General features: G+C 41.0%; 1 protein-coding gene and 1 long non-coding RNA gene across 5 annotated transcripts in view; one reads left to right on the top strand and one right to left on the bottom strand.

The window, feature by feature from the left end:
- Positions 1-3,234, bottom strand: part of MKX (mohawk homeobox) — a 63,342-nt gene extending 60,108 nt beyond the window's left edge. Inside the window, exons 1-2 of one of the 4 annotated variants that reach the window (XM_008529599.2) lie at positions 2,432-3,234; positions 3-269 (exon numbers count right to left, since the gene is read on the bottom strand). In XM_008529599.2, the coding sequence (XP_008527821.2) occupies positions 3-190 (188 nt within the window). In that variant the 5' untranslated portion in view covers positions 191-269; positions 2,432-3,234. Of the gene's footprint in view, positions 1-2; positions 270-1,236; positions 1,367-1,594; positions 2,159-2,431 lie in introns of those variants that run through there. The other 3 variants (XM_008529600.2, XM_070600858.1, XM_070600857.1) reach the window with 3 other exon arrangements.
- On the top strand, positions 1,353-23,342 carry LOC139080444 (uncharacterized). The gene is made up of 4 exons (XR_011534961.1): positions 1,353-1,676; positions 10,671-10,778; positions 16,835-16,907; positions 18,090-23,342. It is a non-coding gene; the product is annotated as an uncharacterized lncRNA (long non-coding RNA).
- The last annotated feature ends 3,956 nt before the right edge of the window (positions 23,343-27,298 follow it).

The raw sequence follows: 27,298 nt of genomic DNA, 5'->3' as shown, positions 1-27,298 counted from the left end.
ACCCGGTCCTCCGATGTCTCAGGCCGAGGTTGTCCTTGAGGGGCGGACCGTCCGGAATGCCCACCTCGGGGCGGGCGTGGGGACTGTCCAGGACGCCGCCGTAGGGCCGGCTGCCTCGCTCCCGCTCCGGAGCGCCGCGGTCCTCAAAAAGCACGGCGCCGCTGAGCTTGTTGAAGACGATGGTGTTCATGGTGCGGGCTGGCAGGGGCGCGCGGGGCGGCCGCAGCGCCTCGCGGCCAGGCCGCCGGGAGCTCCGCAGGGCTCGGGTTCTAGGAGATGAAGATGCATCACGTTACTCGCTCAGAGTGCTCACAGACCTGCGCGTCCCGAGCCCCGAACTTGGCCCAGGCGCGGGGCTGCGGAGCCCAGGGGAGGAGCGATGCTGCCGCACCTGGACGAGGGAATCCCTGTCTCTCCCCACCTGGCTACACCACTCCCCCCACCCCCCAAGCGCTCCCGGGACAGATTCAGCCCTCCTCCTTGCCCCGGCGATCGAGCCCCTAAGGAACTTCAATCAGGAATCATTTATCCGCAGAGGCAAAGGAAAATAATTCCTAAACAAGCCTTTTTGTCGCGATTTTAATCCGGGAGAAGCACACTCCGGATGGCGCAGCGGGATAGGCGCGGGGCCGCGCGCGGTTCTTCAATCACAACGGAAGACTATAAAGCCTCTTGGAGCTCCCACTTGGGTCTTAAGAAGGGGTTGGAAAGAAGGGAAAATTTGGGGTAGTGAACAACCGCATCCGCAAGCCCCAGTTAATGAGTCCCAGGCCGTACCGAGATTTCGGGGATTTTCATGTTTTCTAGATCCTGGATGGTTTGGCTGAAACCCCTGCGTCCTTATTCCGGCTAAACTCCCTCGGGGTAGGGGTGAGGGCAGAGAAAGTTAGCAGGCTCCAGAGCTAGAAAGTTAAGCGGCGTCAGGGACAAATGCACCACCTTCTCCCCCTCCCCGCCAAATCTTCCTACCATCCCCCAGCCCGCTCCAGGACCCGCAGGGTCCCGGAGGCTCAAAGGCGCCGGAGTCCCGCGCCCCCCTGAGCCGGCAGTCAGGGCTGCCCTCTTCCCCAGCGCGGGTGCGAGCCGCGAGCTCGGAGCCCTTCCACACCCGCCCCTGTCTGGGGTCTCGGGGAACCATTTCAGAGGCTGCAAAGGTGTTGGGGACAGAAGGAGGCATCGCTGTCTGCGCACCGCCGGGCCTGCGGCTGCCACCGTCGGAGAAAGCCTCCAGCTCACCTCCCGGGTCGCGCCGGCCGGGAGCCTCTGCCCGCCGCGCGCGGGCGTCCGGGGCAAGTCCGCGCCGCCGCGGAGCAGCCGAGTTACCGCCCCGAGGCGCGCGGCCGCCCCAGCCCGCCCCATCTGCGCGCCTCGGGGTAGCTCCCGTTTCTTCCCAGCCGCCTCCGCTTTGCTGCCAGCGCCCCCTTCCCCCGCCCTGCCGAGGCGTGGGCTGCCCCCCCCACCCCATACCCAGATCCTCGCCTCGCCGAGCGCCCACACTCGCCAACGCCCCCCACCCACCCCGCCCTCCGGCCACCACGGCAGCGGCCACGCGCGACATGTAGGGCCGTGACCCCAGCGATTAAACGGCGGTTACCGTCAGTGTTTGTGGGGAGGTGAAGTCAGATTTCCGCTGGCTGCCCCGTGTACCGTAAGACCGAGTCCTCCCGCGCAGACAGGTACGTGTCTGGGTGTGCACACAGCCTCGGCGATAAGTGTGAAAGCAGATTTCCGCGCTTGCAGCCCCCGTTCTCAGGGCAGGACTCGCCTTGTTTTTTTTCTTTTTAAATCAGTGCGCTTAGCGCTTTGCGTTCACGCCGCTCTGTTTGTGTAACACATCATTTCCTAGCCCCACCGTCTCCCCCACCCCCGTCCTCCTATACTACACGCAACGTCTCGCGTTCTTCCTGGCGAATCCATGGCGAGGTTGGCCAGCGCGGACCCTTCCCCGGCTGTCCCAAGCCCACCCAGAGATCGCCTGCAGGCAGCAGGCGCGGTGGGAGGGGGCGGCAAAGGTCCCAGAGCCGGGTCGGGACGCCAGGGGTCAGGGGCGTGTGAACCGCCACTCCGAACCCTCCCCGGGCGCCCACGCGCGGTCCCCAGCGCCTCTTCTCGGCTCCTGTGCTCTCCACTTACCCCGAGTCACTCTAAACCGTCGCTTGGGGAGCTCCCTCCCTGCGGAACTGCCCCGCCCGCTGCGCGGGAACAATTTTAAAGCAAAGGAGGCGCGGCCAGGTGGGCTCCCAGGCTCCTCGCCCACCCTGGGGCCAGCCTCAGTCGCCCCCGGGCGCGTCCCCACCGGACCTCGGAGGGAAGTGGGGGAAGGGCGAGCAGCGAGGAGGCGTCCAGGGTGGAGGGAAGGAGCAGCTCGGGAGCCAGAGGGAGCCTCCCGTCCCGCTGGCCGGACGAGGACGCCGCGACCCGGGGGCTGTACCTGTGTCGGTGGGGCCGGCGGCCGGCGGCAGGGCGGCTGGCTCTCCCGCGTCGAGGCTAGGCGCACTCCCATCCCCGCCGCATGTTCTCCGCGCGGGCTCCAGCGCGCTCACCGCCGCCACCGCCGTCGTTTCGGCTTTATTTACCCAGACGGGCGCGCGCGGCCCGGGAACAGGAATACTGAGGCCTTCTCATGTTTCCTGACTGCCCGGCCCAGCCGGCGAACATCCTGCGGGCGCGGTATCCACGTTCCCGGGCCGGCGGGAGGAAGCCTCCGCGCCCGCCGGGCCGCGGGGACTGCTGTTAACCCTCGCGGAGGAGCTGCCGCCGCGGGCGCCGCCGGAGCCCCCGGCCCACGGAGTCCTCCCGGGCCGGCCCGGCTCCCAGATCCGTGGGCCTCGCAGGCGCGGAGCAAAAGGAGCGATTTCCTTCGCACTTAGCGGAGAAATTGGAGAAGCCGCAAGCAGCGCCCGGCTCGGGCTCTGGGATCTGAGAGGCTGTGGTGCAAATCCCGTGTCTTAGCTGGCCCGGGTGTCGGAAATTTCACCGCGAGTGGCTAGGCAGGAGAGACCACTACAACGCGCCTGTTATTTTCCTCGCGATTAGCCGGAGTGAAGTTAGAGCTTGGGTGTGCGCCTATAACGCGCGAGCATTTTACAAGGAGGTGCTTGTGACCTAGGAGTCTCTCTTCTGGTGTCGCTGGGCTTCCTAGGTCCTGGCTGTCTCAAAGCCAGCCCCACATTCACCTTCCTGGGCCAGCGCTGGAGAGGGTGCGCTCGCCACCAGACACACGGGTGGAGGGAGGCAAGACTGGGGCGAGGGGAGCCCAGGTGCCCAACCCAAAGTGACCCAGGTGTGGAGGAGACGGAGCCCAGGGCCAGGGATCTGCACAAAGCAAAGGGAATGGAACCTGGAAGAATTCCAATCGGGGACACAGTGCGAGGAGAGAGAGTGCCTATCAGATTCTATTATTGATGATGCTTGGCTTCCCACCATCACCCCAAATATAGGAGTAGTGAAAACTGTGATTTGGGTGCAACTGGAAGCACAGAGCTTCCGGCAGCCAGAAGATCCTTAAGGCGCGGAGCACCGAGACGCCCGCGTTCTCGCCGCGGTCTTTGCTGCCGCAGCGACACCTTTCATCTGTTTTTAAGAGCGAAAGTAGATTCCCCAAACCTGAAAGTTGTAGTGTCATTTGTCCTTTTCTCCCCTAAAGGGGTCTGGCCAGGGTTGAGGCAGTGACTCGCCTAAGCATCTTCCTTTTCTGTGGCCTGGAAATGGTTAAAATAAATACTAGAGCTATTATTTCCAAGACTAATCAGTCTCCTGAATTTTCCATTATGTTATCTTCCAAAATACGTGACAACAAACCCGGCAGTGGCACAATCTGAAGGAGAAAGGGACGAAGGTTTACGTTTTTGCGCATCAGGCAGATAAATATTATCATTTGATCACGTTTCCCGGTGTCCTTGGTTCTCTTTTATTATGTAACTTGCGGTGGCCGCGCTCGCATCCTGCGCTTGCCGTGCCCTTGACTTGCTGTAGTGCATGTGGGGTTCAGTGCAGACCTGGGTCCACGGACCTCCCGGCAGGGAGTTAGGGTCTGGGATACGCCATAAAGTTTCAGCCACAGACTTGCAGCTAATGTTTCACAACAAAAGCACATCAAATTGAAAATTTATAGGAGGAAAGAGGCTGGTTCTCTTCTGTGGTCTCTCTGACTGCTGGTGGTCACCAGGCGTAAGGAAGTCAGCTGTAACACGCCCCTCTGACATATATTTCGGTCAGCTGTCGTAGGTAAAACAACAGGCATGTGTGTCCTTGCTTGCCATTTCAAAATACCCTACTGATTTATCCAGCTGTATGCGGTAATACAGGCTAATAGAGGACAAATGAATTTTGTTGTTTTAGTCTGAACTGTATTTACACAATTTTAAAATGCATTTAGAGGACTTTAAGGTATATTTACGTATAAGATTTGCTTCTTAAAATCTGATATAAAATATACAGCAAAAAATCTTTCTACAAAATGTTTTTTATGTGGTATAGGAATAATATACACCTTAGTCTCAGGCTAAGTCACTGAAAAATTAACATGTGATAATTCCTTTAGACTATAGTTTAGTAATTAGAATCCGCTTAAAAGTGAAAGAGCGATGGAGGATTCATTTTTAAATGAAATAGTGTGGGGAATCCCTTTCTAATAGACAAATGAACATGTATTTTGTGATAGACCAAAATTTTATTTTTGCAAGCTTCATCCTCTGTGCAAGAGTGAAATTTCTTTTTCATTTTAACTCAGTTCAGATACATTTGACATTTTATTCAATTTCACCTTTTTCTAAGATGAATTTCGCTTAGCTTCCTATGCTGTATTCCAATTTCAGTATATGAAATGCTGTACGATAATTCTCAGAAGTAAGGCTTTCAGTTTAGAAAGCACTATGAGAAGATTTAAGAAAGTCTAGTTTGTGGCAGATGGCCATATGTAAGGAAAAAACCAAAACAAAACATGGGCCAGAGATCAGAAGACTTGAGCCCTAATCTTTATTCTGGTTAATTTGATGTTGATTTAGCTTGAATTTATTACAGTGTAAAATGAAGATGCTAAGTTTTCCACACACTTGCCTTACACTATTATTAAGATATTTTTTAAAATGTGGAAGTAACTTATTGCTATTGCTAAAGGTAGAAAAATTTCAAGTAAGGTTTGGCAGAAATCTTAATCCATTCTATTGGATTTAGAGTCTAGTTATAAATATAAGTAATTTTTACTTTCTAATAAACTAAAAAAGATGCCTTCATTTTTAGCATTTTGATATTTTACCAAGGAACCTGACATTTCAGAATAAATATTGGTCAAAGTTTTTGAAAATAATGATTGCTTTTAAACTGTCTTTTCCAGTTATTACTTAGGCAATGAAATAAATTATAAAGCTAAGGAATGCCTGTTACTTCCCGTCCAAATGGTATAAAATAGTAAATTTACGAACAATTAGCAGGTTCACCTGACACTGGGCCAGTTTGAGTTGTAGAGATACATACTGGAGTGCCTAGGTGGAACAGCATGAGAAATGGTGACACATACAGCTGCAGAAACATTGTGAGCAAATTAGTAGCAAATATCTCACATGGCGTTTTCGCTTTGCTCATAATTTAACCTTAATTACATAAATAACCCTTTATCTCAGAGAGTGTCTTCTCCATAAATTCATTCTCAAACGAAGAACAGAGTACAAGTGAGAGTTCCTCTTCAGCCAGCCCCCCCAATCACCTTCAGAGACAACCCCCAAGGGGTGGCCACTGCTGGTTTGATGTGCATCTTCCTGACCTTTCTCTAGGCATTCACAGACACAAGTACAAACAAAACACAGTTTTGTTTTATGAGATTTTTGAATAAGTGAGAGCATCCTTTATATGTTACATGCACAACTATAAATGTAACTCCTTCTTTTTAACTGTTACCTAATGTTCCACAATCCATTTAGCCTTTCCCCATGAACGTTCCCATCTTTCCAATTTTCACTATTATGAACAGTAAGCACCCTTGTATATGATTCTGTCTGCACATGTGTAAGTATTTCTCTAGGAAGAGCTACACGGAAGTAGAATTGCTGGGTTGAAGGAAACATGATTTTTAAATTTTGATAGATACTTCCAAATTTCCCTGCAACCTACAGCCTCACCAACACATGAACGTCCCCATTTCCTCACATGCTATGCAGAATTGCATATATTTGGTCTTCATGACATTTGTCTGTATGATGAGTAAAATCATGTCTCATTGTTTGAGAACGTTTTCATTTATTTAGAAGCCATTTGTATTTCTTAATTGAAGAAATTTGCTTATATCCATTGCTTACATCCTTATTAATTTATAAAGGTTCTTTATGTCATTTTTTTCCTATGATACATATGCTTTATATATTACAGATATGTTACCTGATCTGAAGTCTGCCTTTTACCTATTTTGTCCTTTGTCTTATAGAAAGTTTAAACATGAATATAGGTCAATAGGTCTGACCTATATGGATTTTCTTTATGGATTCTGGGCTTTGTGTCTTCCTTACAAAGGGTTTTTCTATATTTTCTTCTAATACTTTAAAAAATTGTTTTCACTTGGCTCTTTAATCCTTCTGGAATTAATTTGTATATGTTGTGAGGTAGAAATCTAATTTGCTATTTTTCTTCTTCAATTGAATGGCCAATTATGCCTATGGTATTTATTAAAGAGTTTTCTCCCATTGATTTGAAATAACTTTTCTCATATATGTGGTGAATTCCTTTCCATATGTAGGTTGCTCTAACAAGCCTTTGAAAGATGTTACAAAACACCCAATAGATGGTAGTAAATTTAATCTTCAAATTTTTAAGACCATCTTGCACTCCGAAGACTTCCAAAGTTATTCTGTTTCTAATTTCAGAACATGTCTAGCATCGAAATACTTGGCTGTGGTTCTAATTTAGAAGGCTAATTCAGTACCGTCCTAGGGTGAGGTTGCCGTTTATAGCCGAGGTCCTGCTCAGAAACAGGAGAGCAGTTTCAGGCAGCCATCTTCTCCAGAGTGGCGGATGGTTGCACAGAGCTTTTCAAACACATCACATAATGCAGTGATAACCAACCATGAGCAATATAAGATTTTTTATAAAAGTGATTCGTCCCTGCATCGATGATTTGAAAAAGTGAAACGCATCTTTCTTCTTGCTCAATTCTTTGTGGAATGTGAATTAATATTTTTCACAAAGCAACTAGTCAAGATGAGAACCTTCGAAATGATTGTCTATTAGTCAAATTCACTTTGCACAAAAATGCAAATACTTTGTCACTGCAATTTCTGCACTACGTATAAATACAGAAAGTATAAATAATAAGTAGTCAATAGAGCTGAGATCCAGGTGGATTAATGTCTTGTTCTACTTCACAGAGCTTGAGACAGGACCTGAAGTAACCATGGGATCACAACACCCCATCTTTTTCCTTGATACCAAAATATCTTCAGTAACTTACCAACAATCACCAAGCATCTACCTCATCACGTGCATGAAAATACTCTGTATCCTGGGATTCTGAGGGGAGCCTGGAGAACATTTCATCCTTAAAATGTGCATTGAAATACTACAGTCTCTTCTAGAAGATTATTCCAGTTTGAAAATCAGTTTGCTTTCCCATAAAATTGTGGCCTTTTTAATAAATATAGCGAAGACCTTTGACCATAGGCTACTATGACTCTCTGTATTTGGCACTCAATAGACTTCAGGTACTCAGTAGATTTTTGAGATTTAATTACTCTGTGTACTTCATGCTGTGTCAAGATTTTGGTTGACTTCCGCTTCCCCACACCCATACTCCCTGCTTCGTCTGTGTGTAGGATATTTGACTAAGCTCATCAAAGGAATGCGGGTGAGCAAAAGTGATATGTGCGACTTCTGCTTAACATGCTTAAAAAGAAATTGGCTGCCCTCCTCTTTAACTCGTCTCTGTTACCAAGGGCTAGAACACAGAGGTGGCAAGGGCCCACCTAAAGAACAGCAGAGCCACAAGATGACAGAAATCTGGGGCCCTGAATGGACTACAGGAGTGAGAGCTCCCTGGCCTGGGCTCCGCAAATGTTTTCCGTAAAGGGCCAGATAGTATATATCTTAGGCTTTGTGGGGCATGTGGTCTCTGTTGCAATTACTCAACTCTGCCATTGTAGTGAAAAAACCATAGATAGTGACTATGAATGAATACTTGACTTCAATGAATGAATATTTTATGAATGAATCAATGAATGAGTGTTGCTATGTTCCAATAAAACTTTATTTAATGGACATTGAAGATTGAATTTTATATCATTTTCCTATGCCACAGAATATTATTCTTCCTTTGATTTTTTTCAGCCATTTAATGATGTAAAAATTATTCTTGCCTCAGAAACAGAAACAGCAGGCTAGATTCAACCTGAGGCTGTTTGCTGGCTCTGGACTAGACTATTGAGCTCTGGACTGTTATGGGAGACAATCTTCTCCTTCTTTAAGTCACTGTATTTTGGGGTTTCCTGGCTGAAGGAAACCTGTACCCTATGTAATGCACACCTGTACAAAGATGATCCTAATTACCACGGGTACACTTAAGAAAAGTGCTTTTTAGATGACTAGAGTCTGCCAAAACCAGGATGAACTGGAAAGGAGAAGGAATGAATAGTGCTTTCTCCCCTCTCCTCCTGAGAATGGTGCATGTGTTCAGAGAATCAGCCTAATTATTTTTACAATATCTTTTGAGCCTATGTTCTTTTTTATTTTAACCGTTGTTTTTTAAAACTATTATTATACTTTTAGGCACAGTATTGGTGTTTGAGTTTTGATGCTTATGAATTTTATAGTCATGGAAAATAGTGATTAATTTTTAAAGATTACTATTTTCTGGCTCACTCCTTCCCCCACGCCAAAAAAAAAAAAAAAAACCCTGCACAATTTGAACTATTTTTTCATTGTTTTGTTTTTTAATAATCAACAATAAATATTTACGGGGCACCTGCATGCAAAATCCTGTGCCAGGAACTGCATTGAATTTGATTTAAAAGACATGATCCTTACTTAGCTTACAAACCTGTTAAGCAAGCACAGGGAAACAAACACACCTCATCTAAAAAGTTTTAGAGTGTCTGATATAAAGATTGCTTGAGTGCAGTAAATGTGTAAATCATCTGTAGAAATGCATGAGGGAACTTGAAGACGATAGAAGAGCCATTTTATGTGTCTGCTAAAAATTTTGTAACCATATTACCGACATCCTTCCTGAAAACATGCAAAAAGAGATCATTATTTCAGAAATTTGAGCCTGATTGAAAAACAGCATTTTCACCTCTTACATCAGACTTTTTCAAGTTTTATGCCAAAAGCCTCTGGGTTTCAAGGGAGATTTTTAGGGCTTCCGTCAAAAAAAAAAATACGGTAAGAGTAAACACACTGGGGTTACCGCATGACCTTTCTTTCCTCCTCCCCCCCCCCCCCCCCCCCCGTCCAGGCCTTCCTCGAACCCGCCTCAGGTCCTCCGCTTTTACACTTTTTTAGAAAAGTTTTGGAGGGAGAAGGGGATTGGAGGAGAGGAATTGTTGTGAATAAACTTGTCATGTGTGGCACTGAAGTAATTCTCAAGGCTCACCCAGAGAAGCCCTCACCTCTCCCAGCATGAGGAGAATCATCCTTGTCCAGCTATCTGGGCCACAGAGCCACAGGCACGCAGCTGTGGGAAGGGAGTGGTCAGATCTGCACCTAGGACGACACAGGGATCCCAAGTAATTAGCCATCTTTTTGTTTTGACAGTCACTGATCTTTGTGAAGTGTGCTTTGATGTTGTAGACCACCACAAATCCTGTTTAGAAGGGAGTTTGGCCTACAAGAAAGAGAAAAGGAAACAGGTGTCGCGACAATTGATTATGCAATTTAAATAGCCCAAAGTCGAGGATAAAGGGAGCTTTGAAATATCCAAATGTTGCAATTTTTTTCTTTGACCTGCTGTAGCAGTCAGCTTAAGACATTTGTCCTGATAGTGCTCTTATAAATGAGGACAAAATTAGGGATATTTAAAAAATTTGCATAATATACACCCAGCACTTCCTACATGTCCATCCGCTATTCTAGGCACTTAACCCATGTAATTCTCACAGCTGCCCTTTGGGATAAGTAGCCATTAGTACCTATTTTGTAGACAGGACACCTAGGCATAGAATTGCCCTAAGTCGCAAGTTGAAAACTGGTGGAGCCAGGATTTGCACCCAGTCAGGCAGGTACCACAGCTTGTGCCCTGAATCAAACTACGTTGCTTCTTTGAAGTGTGAAAATTAGTAAAGGGAAACCCCATTTAAAATAGAGTCAGGAGGCCAGAAGGGGGAGCTCCCACACAGTACCACTCAAGGTAAGATAGTCAATTACAGACCTCAACAAAAGTCAACAACAACAAAGATCGTCAATTACAGAAAGAAGTGTACATTGCATCCCAAACAGAAACGACTACTCCAGAACTCAATCAATGAGAAGCCATGACCGCTCTGAACTCTTGCTTTTCCCCAATGGACTTTTGTTCAAAACAACCCCTCCCTATTTCTTCTTTTTTGTCTATAAAATAATGTTCCTCTCCCTTCTTTGTTGGATTTGCCTGTGATCTGCCATAGCATGCGCATCCCAAATTGTAATTCTTTTTGACTATTCCTGAATAAACTCATTTTGCTGATAAAATAACTGGCTGTTTTATTTTTAAGATTGACATATATGTGTCAGAAGTGGGATCCAAAGAAGACACCTGAGAGAAGACAACCCCCGGAACCAAGTGAGGTACCTACACTGAGCCCCTTGTGCTCATCGCTTCCGTGAGTTGCTGCCTACTTTTGGTTTGGTTAGCCTCCTGTCCAATTTTGAGCTCTACTTCCTTTGCATTCTGACCTCCTCAACTTTATTCCAGATGAGAGAGGCTTTGTCCTCTTGGGGGAGCGACTTTGTCCTCCTGGTTTAAGGCTGTGTCCTTGGGTTCAAGGCATCATCCTTGGTGAGAATTTGGTTGTTTCCTGAAGGTAGCACAGTTCCTTTTGCGGCTCAGGCTTGCTGAAAATCCAGGAGTGTTCTTTGGTTTTCAGTTTGCTTTTGGAATCAGGGCTAGAAATCCAGCAACTTTCTTTTGTTTTTAGATTCCTTCAGGGATCAGGGCTAGGAATCTAGCAACTTTCTTGGGTTTTCAAAGGATATTTCATAAATGGGATCCCAGTCATCTAAATGTTCTGAGGGAAACCCTCCTTTAGGACTCTGGCTGGGTTTATATTTGAGAACTTTGGGCCCTCTACATGCACATTTTAACTAAGTGTGCCAAAGTGACCAAGAGTAGTCCAGAATTACAATGGCTGTTACAGGGAACTTTTGATCTCCCCAAATTCATTTTCCTTAAAACAAAATTGGAAGACTACAGCTTTAAAATTAAGCAAAACAAATGGTATGTTTATTTTAATTGGTACCTGGAGGCTTATAAACGTGCACAAAACTCTAAAATCAGCTCACTACAAGATACCGTATCTAAATTAGCTGAAACGACTGAAAAACTGAGGGAAGACAAAATGGTTTCCGAGGCCTCTCTTTCTTTTTCCCCGTTTTTCTCTGCCTTATGCTCAAGCCTCACCTCGAGTGCCATCTTTCTACTTTTCTGCACCATCTCTAGTGCTGAAACTTTGGCTATTTGAGAAAGTAACTTTAACTTAGCTCATCTTAGCCGGAAACATAATTTGAATTCAACTATTCCTTTGAACTTTGTACCTGAGACATGGCTGAAATTTTTAAAACAAAAGCTGTAAGGTCTCTGTGTCTGTCTATATGTTATATATGTCTATGTTTGTATGTGATATTTTTCTACCTTTGGATGGTATTGCTAAGATTGATCTATAAAAGAGCTCTATGTATTTGGCTTGAAATTAAATGCTTATAAATTAAATATTCCTAAACCTCAGATATATAACCAAAACTAACCCAAATGTTTTCAAGTTTATGTGATCTAGGATTAAACTATAGTAAATGAAAGCTGGCTTTAGGTTGTTGGTTTAATTGAAAAAGACATGTCTTTAAAGTTATCAATGCTGAATATAATGCAGACATACAGCTTTCATTCTACCAGAGTTTATTAAGCTCATGTTATCTCTATTACAAACTTTGTCAGCAAGAAAGTAACTTAAGATGATGGTTGGCTACTTAATGTCAAATCCAAGCGATTGTTAAAAGCAAGTAATTTAAATAAATGTAAATAAGATCAAAGTTTATACTAAGTTAAACTAAATAATGGACAGTCATTGAATATCTAAATCATTTCCAAATGAGACGAACATTGATTACTGAACATAGTTTTATTTACTTTTGGTTTCCTATTGTAGAGCAACTAAAGCTATTTGAGTCTATTAGGAACACATTTTATGCCATGCTGAGAAATTTTCTATGAAAAAAAGGCACATGTTTCTAGAAACTTAGAAGAGGTATTTGTAAGTTTGCCAAGCGGAAAAATGCTAATATAGTTCACAATTGCTTACTTCTTAGTTTTTCACTAGGAATTAAAGATTCTAAGGGATAAGAATTCTGATCAATATATGTAACAATAAGGGAAACATCTGTGTATGCTAGGAAAGTAGGATGTGTGATTCAATAAAAGAAGGTATGAGGAATGGAAATGCATTCTGTTGAGAGAAAAGAAAGTGGTTGAGGAGAGGCTGGTTATTATGGAATGGGAAAGACGAAAACATAGGACAAAATATAAGTGTAAAAAGTTGTAGAAGGTTTGTGGAAAGGAATCTTGGGAAAGGAATTTTAATACGTGGTCAAGCTGGCTAAGATTAAGATGAATTTATTGAAATGAGTTTTAATACCGAAATAAGCTGATGCAAAATTAAAATTTGGCTTGCTTTTCTGTAAAGGACAGGTTTTCATGGGTTATTGGTCTGCTTTTGATAACAGATTATGAGATCTTCTTTACCTTTAAATAATATGCCAAGAAAACAGAGATTTTGTATTTTATCAAAATAATTTCCTGTGTTTCTATCAGGCTCTTAATTACTTAACAGAACTGAGTCTTCTTAGTATTAAAGGAGTTAAGTTTTGCTTACAACCATGTAAGCATTTATATTTGCTTTTAAACATTTTATTTTTACTTTGGTCAGATAGATACTTAGTATTATTTCATAACGATCTGTGATCCTATTTGGTAGTGTCCAAACATTTTGATATTTTTGACAAGCTTCCCAAAATATTAAATTCTAAATGAAGTCTTTTCAACCTGGATGTAACTTTCAAATTTTCCAGAGGGCTCCTGGGGCATCTCAAAAGATTTGTTCCCTTTCATTATAAAAAGAGTGATATTAGGGGGCTGGCCCCGTGGCCGAGTGGTTAAGTTCGCGCGCTCCGCTGCGGGCGGCCCAGTGTGTCGTTGGTTCGTGTCCTGGGCGTGGACATGGCACTGCTCGTCAGGCCACGCTGAGGCGGCGTCCCGCATGCCACAACTAGAGGGACCCACAACGAAGAATATACAACTGTGTACTGGGGGGCTTTGGGGAGAAAAAGGAAAAAAATAAAATCTTTAAAAAAAAAAAAAGAGTGATATTACACTAATTAGGCTTATTTGGTATGTCAAATTACATGAGAAGCACAGTTGAGTAAGTACTGATAAACCTTTTCAGGTTATATTGTATGGGTGAATGTTACTAAAAAGTGCTCTAGAAATTGTATAAAATTCCTAAACATGTGATATGTCCTAATATAATGTTATTACTTGTAATTCTAGTTGCTATCTAAAATGAATGTTACAAAAATACCCAAATTTCCTTGTTAATTGCATATACCCATTGCCTGTTTAAAAAGTCCTCTGTCAGTTACAGACAGTGATTGTTTTACTCTGATGCTGTTACAAATATGTTGCATTTTCAAAGAGATACATGGAAAAGACTTTGACAAGTACTCTGGAATCCAGGTTTTGATAACTTTAAGATCCCGTAACCTTGAACCGGGCAGGAATTTCTGAAACTCTAGTGGTGGACTGATTGCTTTGATGCTTGGTTTTCCAGATGTAAAGGACCCCTTTTTCTCCTCTCCTTTAAGCTATCTTTAACTTACAGCAATGCAGTAAAGTGTATCTTTGCAATAGGGGTTGAAATATTTATCTTTTTCTCTTTACCTGATCCCTCCAAAATTCAGAAACTCTTTAAGTGTTCTTTTCATGACGCCATATGTATTTTCATGGGTTCAGTGAAAATCTGTTCTCCTTGTAACAGGACACAATTGGAAATATTGGCTACATTACCAAGGCTTTGACTAGAGTGTCATATTCAAGAAAGATGTACATAGACTAAGAAATGAGCAGATAGATTTAAGGAATTGCTTGGAAAAATTGGCCTCTTTAAATAATCAGTTGAAGTTCAATACAAACAAATTAGATTTACTATGATTATCTTTAATAAAAATGAGATTATTGTGGAGAGAAAAATTATGTTTTCACCTTTGTAGATAATGAATTCTAGTCGTATTAATTGTCTTTAGGGTTTTGTTAAATACCTGTAAGCCAGACTGGATCCTAAATTCTAGTTTACTTAAATGTCTGGCTATGATACTCCAAACTTTTACTGCCCTTGAAATGTTTTTGAAAGGGAATATACTACGCCCTCCTCACCTCCCAGATGCAGCCAAACTTCAGGATCTTGAGCCTTGGGTACATACCTCACAGCTGAAGAAGGCTTTACCTGACATCTAGTCCTGTACGCACACTGGGGGCCTCCAAATCAAATGGACCAGGAAGAGAAGCAGCTGACATCTGAGGCGGACAGCTTGCCCAAGATGTCCAGACCAGGCCTGTGTGCTTTTCTTTCACTGCTATCTCTCACTTTGTTTCCTCCCTCCCTTCTATGGAAGGATAACACCCGTGTCTGTATTTCTTAATCCTTCACAAAAGGAGGAAACCTCTCTGATTGCTGGATTTACCATCAGAAACCTCAATCCGTTCAAGACAATAATGACCCCTTAGATTACCCTATAAGTAATTTCACTGGAATTCCAGATGCCATTGTATGTTTAAATTGTTCTGCAGGCTCATTTTATAAAGTCAGTGTACTAAGCCCATCTAATTTTGTTTCTTGCCTTTATTTAACCCAACATTCTATGGGATAGCCAGTGTATATCGGATCATTTGTACACTCTCTGATATACCCATATATTTAGGCAACCTCCTGATAAGTAACGACATAATGCGTGAGTCTTGGTTAAGTAGTGCTAATGCCTCTGTGAAGTGAATGAGTTCATAAATACTGATACTTATGCAGGAGCTTTATGTACACTCTCTGGTTACATTTTCATATGTGGAGGCTTGGACGATAGCCTTCATGCTTGGGCATTTCATTGCTTTGATACCCAGAGAGTACGAGGACAGCGTGTCCTTGCCCTGTTCTCCCTGAATAACCAGTCTGAAGCCTTTCATCGGTCAATTCCGCTAACTTCCTGTAATCGCCTCAAACAAAAGCTTCTAGGGCCATGCATGATTCTGGGCTTGCCTCCTTGGGAGAGCTTTCTTTCCATGGATTGGGGTAAGTGCCAATGAACAAATGATCAGGGATCTCTCTCTAACATTAGAACAGTTGGCCAATTCCACAGCTAAAGCAGCTGTAACCCAACAACAGTCACTTAACTCATGGGCCAGAATAGTTTTATATAACCATAACAGCTCTTGATTACCCACTTGCTGAGCAGGGAGGTATCTGTGCAGTAACAAATACCTCCTGTTGCACATGAATAAACACCCCTGGGGAAGTAGAGATCCAATTACCTAGAATTAAGGAGCAAGCACATTGGCTGCAACAAATTTCACCCAATAGCCCACTCTCTTTTGATTTATTCAGCTGGTTACCCTCAGGTCTGGGCTCCTGGTTTAGAACTATAATACAAACAGGGCGTGTTGTATTGTTTTTAATCCTGCTTTGTATACTTGTTGTTGAACTCTGTACCTATTGCCTGTCAAACCTTTGTAAACATGACTTTTGTAATAAGGTGATGTTAGCTCAACAATTTGAGATGATTTCTGATGCTTATGACCTTGGACAGTTATACACTTTGAATAAGGGATGCCTGAGAGTTCTCCCTCCTAACCTTCCTTGTTATTCAAATATGGCCTAAATGGTTTCCAGCCACTGTACCATTTCCCTCCAACGTGGGATGTGACAACCAGGAAAGGTCCTTCCAGGCACCTAGGGACAAAACTACAACGTGCAGAGAACCTGACTCTTGATCACTGATGCTTTTGGAGAAAGATCTTGATCAAAAGGGGAAAATGTGGAAATTAATAAAGGGAAACCTCATTTAAAATGGAGTCAAGAGCCCAAAGGGGAAGCTCTCATGCCGTACCACTCAAGGTCAATTACAGGAAAGATGGTCAATTACAGGAAAGATAGTCAATTACAGACCACAACAGAAGTCACCAACAGGAAAGAATCATCAGTCGCAGGAAGAGTACATTACATGCCAAACAGAAATTGACTACCTCAGCAACTCAGCCAATGAGAAGCCATCACCATCCTGAACTCTTGCTTTTTTCCAAGGGACTTTCGTTCAAAACAATTGCTCCTTTTTCTCTATAAAATAACCTTCCTCTCCCTTGTTTGTTGGATTTTCCTATGGTCAACCATAGCATACACATCCTGAATTGCAATTCTTTGACTATTCTCAAATAAATTTGTTTTTCTGGTAAAATAGCCATTTTATTTTAAAGGTTGACAAAGTACAAAGGAAGGATAGAGAGAAAGAACTTTAAATAACTGTAGGCTCAGCTAAATATGTAGTTGCACACCTGTTGGCTCCTTACTTAGCAGGAATTCAATGCCAGTGTGTTCATTTTTCTTTCTGTATGTAACGTTTTTCCTAGGTGAGGAGCAAGTGGCATCTCAGTGTCACCTGGAATAGATGAGTCTGCACAGCTTTGTCATCATGGTAAAAAGGTATACTTCATGTTAATCTTCATATATGAACTCACACTCAAAAGCCAATAACTGCTGAATCTTCTGAAGGTTCTCTAAATCTGGAGAACATCCTTCCCACTTGGCAGTGAAGTTGTTTAGCAATGAAAAGCAAATGCTTTAGAATAGACCAGCAATCTGGAATCATTGCTTTATTTTAGAAGTAGACACAGCATGACTGTAAGTGGCATATCTTGAGTGGGGTGAAAACCAGTAACTTTGATTGAAAAGCCTAAGGAGATGATAGTGGCCCTACAACTTCATGATCCTCTTCTTGCTGTTTTGTGTCTGTTTTGTTTTGTTTTTGTTTGTTACAATTGTCAAGCCTGCCTGTAATATTTGTGTAGCCCAAGGCAAGAGTACAAATGAGCACCCACGTACCATATGTCTAAATATTTAAAAGTTATAAATCAGCTAAAACATTGTTAAATAAAATATGTCCCATCCTGTACCTTGATGAATATACCATCATAATGAAAAATTGAAAACTATGTGAAGTTATGATTTTTGTTGGGAAAATATGAAAGACGAGTTAGTTTAATTGTTATTGCACATGTCTGGATGTTTTGTTGTTGGGCTGGCAATGTTTAGATGAGTAATAAAATTAAGAGACATAATTCATAATTTATTCTGTATTTACTCTATTAAATTTATTTTTCTTGTCTTCATTTCAACAAAAATCACTAATTGTGTTATTATAATTAACATAATTTGTGTTCTGAAGGATTTTAAATAAAATTTAATTCTACATTTTAAAAGTAGTGTCTAAAATTTGAATATATTTTCATCAAGAATGCACATTAAAATAGATATAGAAAAATTTAAGCTTAAATTTATTTTAATACATATTATTTATGAAGTGCTATTTTTATTCTAAAATACTCAAATTATACATAAAATTAAAATAGAAAAGAAAAATTTTGATTAATCAATATAAGATTTTATATAAAGTTGAAATTTTATTTAATTTTTTTGAAAATTAATTTAAAATGTTTTATATAAATGAAATTATTTGCAATGCTATTGTTCAAATCATATTGAACAATGATGGTTGTTAATGTAAAGTGCTGGTATGAGATCTCACGAATGATTTGTCTAGATCTGCATACCAACTTTGGAGTGATATGAATTGCTTAATATTGCAAAATGTTCTTTTGCTGCCAGGTGCAACTATTGCAAAGATTCCCTAAATACTGGACGTGCAGAATCATGTGGTGGAGAAGCAAGAGCATGACGCCAGGCACTTCTGAGAAACAATACTGCAGGAGGAAAAGCTATATTGCATTCACAGGATCTGCTGAGTTGATTAATTTATCTTTTCTCCGTGCTCTTGGTAGCAGTGTTCACCTCCAGTGCTCTTAGCAGCACATCCCAAACCTTTGCAGCATTTGGGTGTGATCACATTTTACTGTGAGGACACACAGCAAACAGTGTGTAGAAGCATTTCTATGGGCCCTGAATGGTGTTAGTCAGAGGAGCAGATGTTTGGGTTTGGAGTTGCGTTGTGTCCTGTTGAGTGATAAATCCCCAATGACAGAGGTACCATGTGTTCTTTAATACATTTACGTCTGTGTGTGTGTGTGTGTGTGTGTGTGTGAGATGTAGGTCCTTTGAAAGAGGGGTTCAGGACAGTGGCTCTTTGCCTGGGTCTAAAGGTAGTGCTAGTTGTTGGGAGTGCTTTTAGAATTTTATTTATTTATTTACTTACCTATTCTAAAGAATGTATTAAACTTGGGCCCTCTGATGAATCAGAATGAAATCACACTTATCAAAGCTTTTCCATGAGTTTATCCTCTGATGATCCTCCAATGATGAACCCATACCACAACACCTGAAGTTGCAGAAAGCAGGGTCATTTTTAAAGTCCTTCCAGGGCAACAAGGGCCGTTATTCCAGAGTCATCTTTTAGGAAATAACATCTTCACTGAGTGTCAGAGGTTTATACACCTGGATGAGGTCAGTTTTGCAAAGTCTTTCCCTCAAGATTAACGAGGAGGCAGCTGATTATGGGCACTGCCTATGACATATGGCTACCACTTAAATGCCTTATTCACGGGCACTTGTGGTCGCCACAGAATGCTTTTTATCTCCTTCAAAGCTGTGTTTTTTAACACGTAGTCTAGGAACCACCTTCAGCAGTGGCACTTGTTAAAAATGCAGGTTCCAGATCCTGTCTGTAGAAGCTCAAAGTCAGGTTTTATGGGCTTAGGACCTACGGTGATGCTGACACAGATGCTTCTCAAACCATACTTTGAGAAAAACTGGCCTAGAACAATGATCCTTAAGCTTTTTTTTATTATACAGCTTTATCAGTAAAAATATTTTGGGCAAGTGACTCTAATATATAATCATTTATTTGTAAGTGGTATATGTGTATTATTCCACTAATATATCATGTAAATTGTAAAACACACAGCAACACAGTTTTTTAAAAGGCAAAGAGGAAACAATATTTTAATAGAATTTTGTTTCATCTCTCAATGAAACAAAAATATTTTTTGCTCCTACTAAAATATCATTGTTAATAAATAAGTAATATTAGTACCAACAAGGCTATTTTTAGTGAAAGCAATGTAATTTAAATTGCTTCATACTTTTAAAAAATCTTGATTAAATAATGATTTAAAGATTGGCACTCAAGTTCAGGTTAATTAGAGACTTGTTTCTAATGTCATCTCTGAAAGATATACTTCAGGAAAAGACATATTCACACAGAAGAGGTGGATTTCTGACTATTTGCTACTTGTTTTCAGCCCCATCCACCAATTATACATTTGGTTGAAATTATGCTTGTAACCTTGGTGTCAATCAGTCCTTGCAAATTAATCACAAAGTGTTACATTTTCATTTTTAAAAAATGACTTTAATAATTCACTGAAACTCTGAGAGATTTAAAAACAAATTTGAAAATTCTGTTTCCAAGTTTTTAAAGTGTGATAAACATTTCAATAGGCAATACGGGTCATTTTCAGGAACAAAATCACAGAATGATGGGAGCGTTTCTAAATCATGAGTGTCCTTCGGAAAGCAATTACTTTCTGAATCATTGTTAAATGTCGTCTTTACCTGAAGGGGGCAGATGAAGAGTGTTTTATGCTTTTTGTTTTTAAATAAGTGTCAGGTAGATTCCCGTTGAAAGTGACATCCTCGAGAAGATGAACAAGTGATGACAGCTTAAGGTTAAAGTTTAGAAGATAGAAAAGAAAATCATGAGACAGCCAAGAAAAGGGAAAAGGCTAGATAATGAGAGGCCTGTATTTTATGCCCACTGCTTTCATTTTTATCCTGTAAGAATGGAGCAATCCTAAATGCCAATCATGGACATCACTGATCTACTGTGGGAGGGGGCACGAGGCCCCTAAGTGACTCTCAGCCCTAAGAGACTGGGTGGATAGTGGAATCCTTCACTATGAGAGAAAATAATGACAGTAACAAATTATGTTACAGTAATAATAACGGTAGCAATTATGGTGCTCTTAGGTGCCAGACACTGTTCTAGAGTTTTTGTATGTATCATTTCATTTAATAGTCATACCAATGTCCTAAGCGCAGTCTGAGTATCAGCCTTTTACCATGAAGAATCTGAGCTCGAGGTCATACAGCTACTAAGTAATGGAGGCAGGAGCCCAGCAAGTCTAGGGGATGGCAATGACTGCATATGTATATGTGCCTTGAGAAAGCTAGAAAATAAGATCAGCGAAAATATGAAAATAAAAACAGTATTCCTACTGCTGGAGATTATCTTTATTATCTTTTTGATTATGCTTTCAGGTACTTTATACAGGTATGCATTTCTACTAAAATGAGATAATACTTTGCAAGTAGTTTTGCATCCATCCTGATTTTCTAAGTTAATGATCTTTACCTTTATAAGTCAAAATTTTTATCTTATCTAGTAGTCTTATCCATATTCAGATTTCCTCAATAATCCCCAAAATACCCTTTAGAGCTATTCTGCCCAAACTAGAGTCTAGTCCAGCCCACACATTGAACCTAGCTGCTATGTCTCTCAGTTCTTTTTTATTCTAGCACCATCCCTAATTTTTTTCCCGTTACGTACTGACTTGTTGAATAGACCAGACCAAGAATCCCAACAGAATGATTCACCTTCCTAATTTGTCTGGGTGCCTTCTGGTACTGTCTTAGGACTTTCCCCATCCCTTTTATGTTCATATGCTGAAAGTTTTGTCTACAAGTTTGCTGGCTTCACGTTAAACATTTTGGCTAGAATATGTCATGGGTGATGGTTTGTATTTTATTGTGTATCACATCCGGAGAGAGAATATGTGATGGCTCCACCATTTGTGGGGCTAAATTTGACCACTGGATTAGGGTGATGAAAATCTGATCCTCCATGAACATACACTTATGTTTTCCTCCTTTGACTTGGAAGAAATCTTTGTGGTATTACTCTGGCACTCTGTGAATGTCAGATTCCCCATAAATCATGCCCTTAATGCTTTTAACACTAGTTGACAGTCTTTGCCTGGGTCAATAATTTCATTAGGGATTGACAATGATTAAAATCTAATTCAATCCTTCCTTTTCTCTTAATAGGTGGCATGCTTCTGTAAAATAGTTTTCTCTCAAGTGGGGTTTTGTTTTTTTCTTTTTGGTTACTCTGAAATATAGTGTTACTTGAAAGACAGGATGAATGCTTAATTTTCCCATTAGATACATGTTTTCAGAGGAAAGAGCTTACTTAATAACTGCTTCAAATGATGACATAAGAGTCAGGAAGGGGGCTTACTCTTTTTTGAGTATCATTATCTAGTCATAGATTTCATTGATTCAATCAATGCCTCTACATCCCTGATGCGTTTTTGGTCTAAGAAGTTATACGTTGAATAATTCAGCATCAGTTGTTTTACACTGCGATGTTATTTAAAAGAAGAAGATACAGCCAATTCTACAACTTTATAAATGTTTGGAAAAAATGAGATTGACAAGACAGTGAAAATCCCTGTCATTACACTTGACGAGCCACTCAGTCCAGAGAGCGTCCTCCACCAGTTGTGGTGTAGAGTTCGGTCTTTCAGCCTCACGTGATTAAAATGAATTTACTTTTGGAAAATGGATTTCCTCAGACTGAAAAGGAAGCACAATTTCAAGAAGTGTTCACCTATAGCATAGTCAAGACAAAATGTCTCTATTTTGAGAATTTTCCTTTAACAATAAGGATATGGATATTTTTCTTTCCTTTTTAAGATGAGTTGATAAATAGCTAACTATTGGCTTAGTTGCATAGTTCATTACTTGGCACACACATTGAAAAGGGCAGTATATTTGTTTGGTCATTATTTGTGCTCTAAAGTGAGGTCAAACCCAAAAGAAAATGATGACGTTAAATGTGTGTGAGCAGGTAACATGTAAGCATGCGTGCGCACAAACTGAAAGATGTATTACTAACTTGTAGAGTTACCAACTGTCTTGATTTTAGTACTGAAAGTCACATGTCCCCGTAAACCCTCCAGGCCCAGGCGAAAGGGGGTGGTTGCTTACACTAAAATTGCCAGATAAGAAGCAGCACGGAAGTCAAGCAACAGATCTCTCGTGAATCTTCCTCTTCTTGACTCAGACATTTAACAAGGCCTTTAATTCACACGTGAATTGGTATGTCATACTGGCAGGAAAAGGGCTTTTTAAGTATATAAGGATATAAATTCTTAAAACTATTGGGAATATACTAAAAGTCTTCTAAAACTGCCAGTTTAAAATGGCCCAAGAATCTCACTACCTACTTTTTCTTCAGAAGAGGTGATATAGCTGCCAGTATTTCTGAATACTTCAGCCAAAGCTTAGAAAATGGAAGGGTGAAAGGTACAATGTGCCTGAGTTGATTTCCACTATGGGATTTTATTTATACAGACACTATTCGTTGAAATGGACCTTGAGGAGTTACAGAATCTATCTTTCCACATCTAGTCAAGACCACAAATAGACCACAATGGGATTCTGCCCAATATATTTTTAAATATTCTCAAAGAAGGGGATATCCCATTATTAATTTTCTGTCTTACCTAAAACTCTCATGCTTTATATGAAATTCGTTTTTTTCTGGTTGATGCTAGAAGTTGTGAAAAGCCGGAAATCATTCTTTGACAAAGGTTAGAGATTAGATTTCAGTTTCTTTTCAGCATTTTAATTCTAGAAACTTTTAATTTTTCTTCAAAGTTTGTATTTTCAAACCCTTAGTTACATTTGTAGCTCTCCTCCAAATCCCTGAAGCATAGATTTGGGTGTATTAACCAAACAGAGGTGCAAGAGGTTTTTCTTTGGGAGAAAACAATTTCCACTTTGTAATACAAGTTTTTATATTCTTTAAATTATAGTACTCATGAAACTGACATATTTGTCGTGAAAATAGTATTATATAATAATCTATTGTTGCAGAATCTTAATAAATTGATGTCTCAAGGAATAAAACTATTAGTTTTATTTATCAGAGTTTAAGAGACTCTGTAGGATCTCCAAATGGCTATCCAGACATGGCATTTTATTGTTAGGATTTATGACTAAAATTCCATTCTTCGTCCTCAGGACCAGAGATGATCCTAATTGCAGGTGCTTTCCAGTAAAAAGAAGTGCTTTGAACCCATAAAAGGGAAAGAACATGATCCTGTGAGACATATATTTTATTTTAGTTCTTTTTCTGGTTTCCAGATCTTTGACCTGAGTTATTGCATTTGGTAGGTAGTTTAGGAATACAGAAGTATTTCATTTAGGTTGTTAGTATTTTTGAGATTGAAAGAGATTTAACAGAAGTTAAAGAGTATTTGCTACTTGATGTCAATGAGAAAGAAGTGAAAAGCAGAATCCTCAAACTTCAACGGGTATGCAAAGTCACCCAGGGGATCTTATTAAACTCGGTTTCTCATGGAATGTGGCCCAAGAATCTGCATTCTTACAAGCTCCCAAGTGATGCTGATGGTCCAAGGACCACATTTTGAATTGCAAGGTTCTAAATAACTTAGCTATAGCTTAATTCAGCCTTTCTCTTCTTAACCTAGAAAAACAAATAGCAACCAATGAGATACTCTCTTTATGCGGGAGGAGGGACATGGGTATGGATGAGAAAAACTACTTTTATGGTATTATTGGACTAGAGAAATATTTGTAGAAACTAGTTGAAAAAACTATTTCAGTAGCACAGTGACTAGACTGTGGATATAAATCTGAACACATACACTGGCAGCCTAGCCCATAATTGCTGAGTGTTTTTGTTATAAATTTTTAATCCATACTTTATAACTAGATTTAGACTTGTTTTACTGCCCTTTAATGAAATTTAGTTTTCTCTATATCATATCATGAATATACCAAATTACTTTCTACAAAAAATTTCTTATACAGAAATTTGGTATTACAAATACCATAAACCAAATAAATTTTTATATTTTGTACCTAAAGTTGACATTTAGATCTTTTAAACCAAGCGCCAGTAGCCTTATTTCATGTAGTGCCTACTTTAATTCACAGTCATTTGTTATTTCAGCAAAAATTATTTACTGGGCAGCTCCTTATTCATTTGCTATGCTTTTTGAATTTTCGCCTTGTCTGTTAAGACTGTTTGATTGTGACTAACAGAAAAAACCCAAATCAAAATTTAAACAAGGTGTAATAGTTTACCTTTTCCTTAAATCTAAGAGCCTACTTTACATTCCAAGATGTCAAGGATCAAGTCACCTTCTGTCTTGTTGCTTCCCCAATGAATGGCTTTCTATACTGAGATTATTTTCTGGTCCAAAATGGCTGCTAGAGTTTCAGCCATTAGGACCACAGTTCAACCAGCAGAAGGGAGAACAGGAGATAGAAATGCATGCTTCCTCCACCACCACACTGCTTTTCTTTGTATCCCACAGGTCACACGACCATACTTAGCTGCAAGGAAGGCTGGGAAATGTAGTCTTTATTCCAGGAGGCCATGTCCCCATACACAAAGCCGAGGATACTATTAGTATAGAAGAGAGAATGGTAAACTATGATCTGTAGGCCAAATCTGGCCAGTGCCTATTTTTGTAAATAAAGTTTTATTAGGACATAACTATGCCCATTCATTTACATAATGTCTGTTGTTGCTTTCACACTACAGTGGCAGAGCTGAGTAGTTATGAAAGAGATCATATGGCCATAAAGCCTAAAATATTTTCTGTCTGGCCCTTTACAGAAAATGTTTGCTGATTCCTGCTAAGAAAGAAAAAGAGAGATAACCTGCAGTCTCTGTCAAATTTTTTAAGGCTATTTTCCTCTCCTCTTTCATCTTTTGCCAAGTTTAGCACATTTATAAAATCCAGCAAAATGCTAAGTAGTAAGATCTGAGCAAGAGTTGCACTTATCCTGGTAGAGGATGTTAGGGAGACCATTTGAGTAAGTTATCAAGATGTTTCCACGTAGTATTATCTTTTTCTTTATTTTACCATTATAAGATTTATAATTGTTCCACATTTGGGTCTTCTATCAGTCAGGGCTTAATTGATGCAAACAGAATCCATTCTAGTGAGTTTAATCGGGAAGGGATTTATTACAGGACATTAAATGACATACATAATCAATAAGAGCTTAAGAGTGGGGGAAGAGTGGTGCTAAACAAGACAACTCTAGGCAGATTCTTCAAAAATGACTCCCTAAGTACACCACAGAGTGAGCCACCAAAAGAGCTTCTATCTTGCCCCCGATCCAAAATATACCATGACCCCTGTGTCACAGTCAGGAAATGCCATGATTAAGAAGCTATCACTTCTGCTGGCTCCAGAACTATGATTCACACAAGCAGTACTGATGGCCTGCACTGTCCCTCTGACATCCACACAGAACTCGTATGTGGACACTGAAATATTTGCTAATGCTGGCACAAAAGACTTCAGATGTCTCTGTGAGGAGACCTGACAGAAGAAACAGCACAGCTGCAAGGGCAAGCCTTCTACCTTACTTCCAAATGCCAAGTCTCACACAGAGTGCTTCTGGTTCGTCAAATATAAGTTGTGTTCAGAATCCAAGCTGCAAGGGAGTCTGGAAAATGTAGATCTTAGGTTTCTACTCTCTGTAGCCCAAGAAGGCCAACTAGAAAAAGGGTGGAATGGAGGATAGGCACCAATACTTCATGCCCTGTTATAGGACTCTTGTTCTAGAACAGAAACTCAACATCTGTATGTGATGGTGTCCTTTTTTCTTGATTCTGACAAGTCAGTATGTCAGTCTATCAACAATCTTCTGCAACTTGATCAAACCATGAAAGTTTTATATTCTCAGAAGTATACCAAAATCAGGCAATCTTAATAATCACTTTTATATTTGAGTCAGTGACTTCATACATATTTTTAGCCAGGAAACTCTTTCATCAAATAAAATACCCCCTGGAAACATTACATACAAGGAAATAAATAAACAGCTGCTCTCATTGAAGCAGTGGTAGGGCTTTGCGGTAGAAATACTTTGTGCTCCCTGTATGTTCTAGGTGCCTGCTATGTCTCCCAGATCCCCTTGAAGTTACGTTGGGACCATGCTGACTGCACTCTGGCCCATGGAGCCTGTCACATAGCTGGCCCTAAAACCTCCTGTGGACCCTTCATTTCTCCCTTCCCCACTGCAGCAATAGTGGAGTCCTTATGTTGATATAGTGGCATCACACAATGATGACAGCTGGACCCTGGATTTACCAGGTGAATGAGAAGGACTTTTGACCTGCACTGGCATTTGTGGGGTGACAGACAAACACTTGTGGCATGACGTCACTGAGATTGTATGTCACCACGACATAGCCTATGTCTCTTGACACGTGGGCCTGAGGTCCTGAGTCACCGCCTCTGGTCACTCTGACTCCAGACTCCCTCTGCTCCTCCTTCTCTCCCTGCTCTCTACCCTGCTCCTACGGCAACTCCACACAACTCTTTTTGTCAAGCACAGTTTGCAAACCATTACTTTAGGCTTTGAAAGTACCCTCCTCTCTGGTTTTGGAATGTAAACAACTACATAAAAAATGAATATTACAATTACAGATCAATCCAGGAATGACGGAGATGGCGGTGGGGAAGGCAGGTTCCGCTCTCCTGTCACACTTCACTGAGAACGGCCCTGAATTTACATTTTACATATAGAACTTCACTGCTCAGAAAGAGTGTGAAAACCATTGTTTTCAGCTTTTTAAAGTATTATATATGGAATCCTGTTTTGTTTTTTCTGGAAAGAGCATTGTTTGTCAAAGTGATGTAATTTGATATCATTTGGGTCTGACTTTTCCATAGAAACAATGTTAAAATAGTGACTAAGGGTGCTGACTAAAAGCCCAGTTCCTGAAATAAGAATTGTTACAGACACTATATTTAACTAGCTAGAAATAGGATATTTGATTAGCTTATAGAAATAAAGTTATATTA

The sequence above is a fragment of the Equus przewalskii genome, chromosome 30 (genome assembly GCF_037783145.1).
Source record: "Equus przewalskii isolate Varuska chromosome 30, EquPr2, whole genome shotgun sequence".
Classification (NCBI taxonomy): domain Eukaryota; kingdom Metazoa; phylum Chordata; class Mammalia; order Perissodactyla; family Equidae; genus Equus; species Equus przewalskii.
Note: the sequence above shows the minus strand (reverse complement) of the source record. Positions and strands in the feature narration are given on the sequence as shown.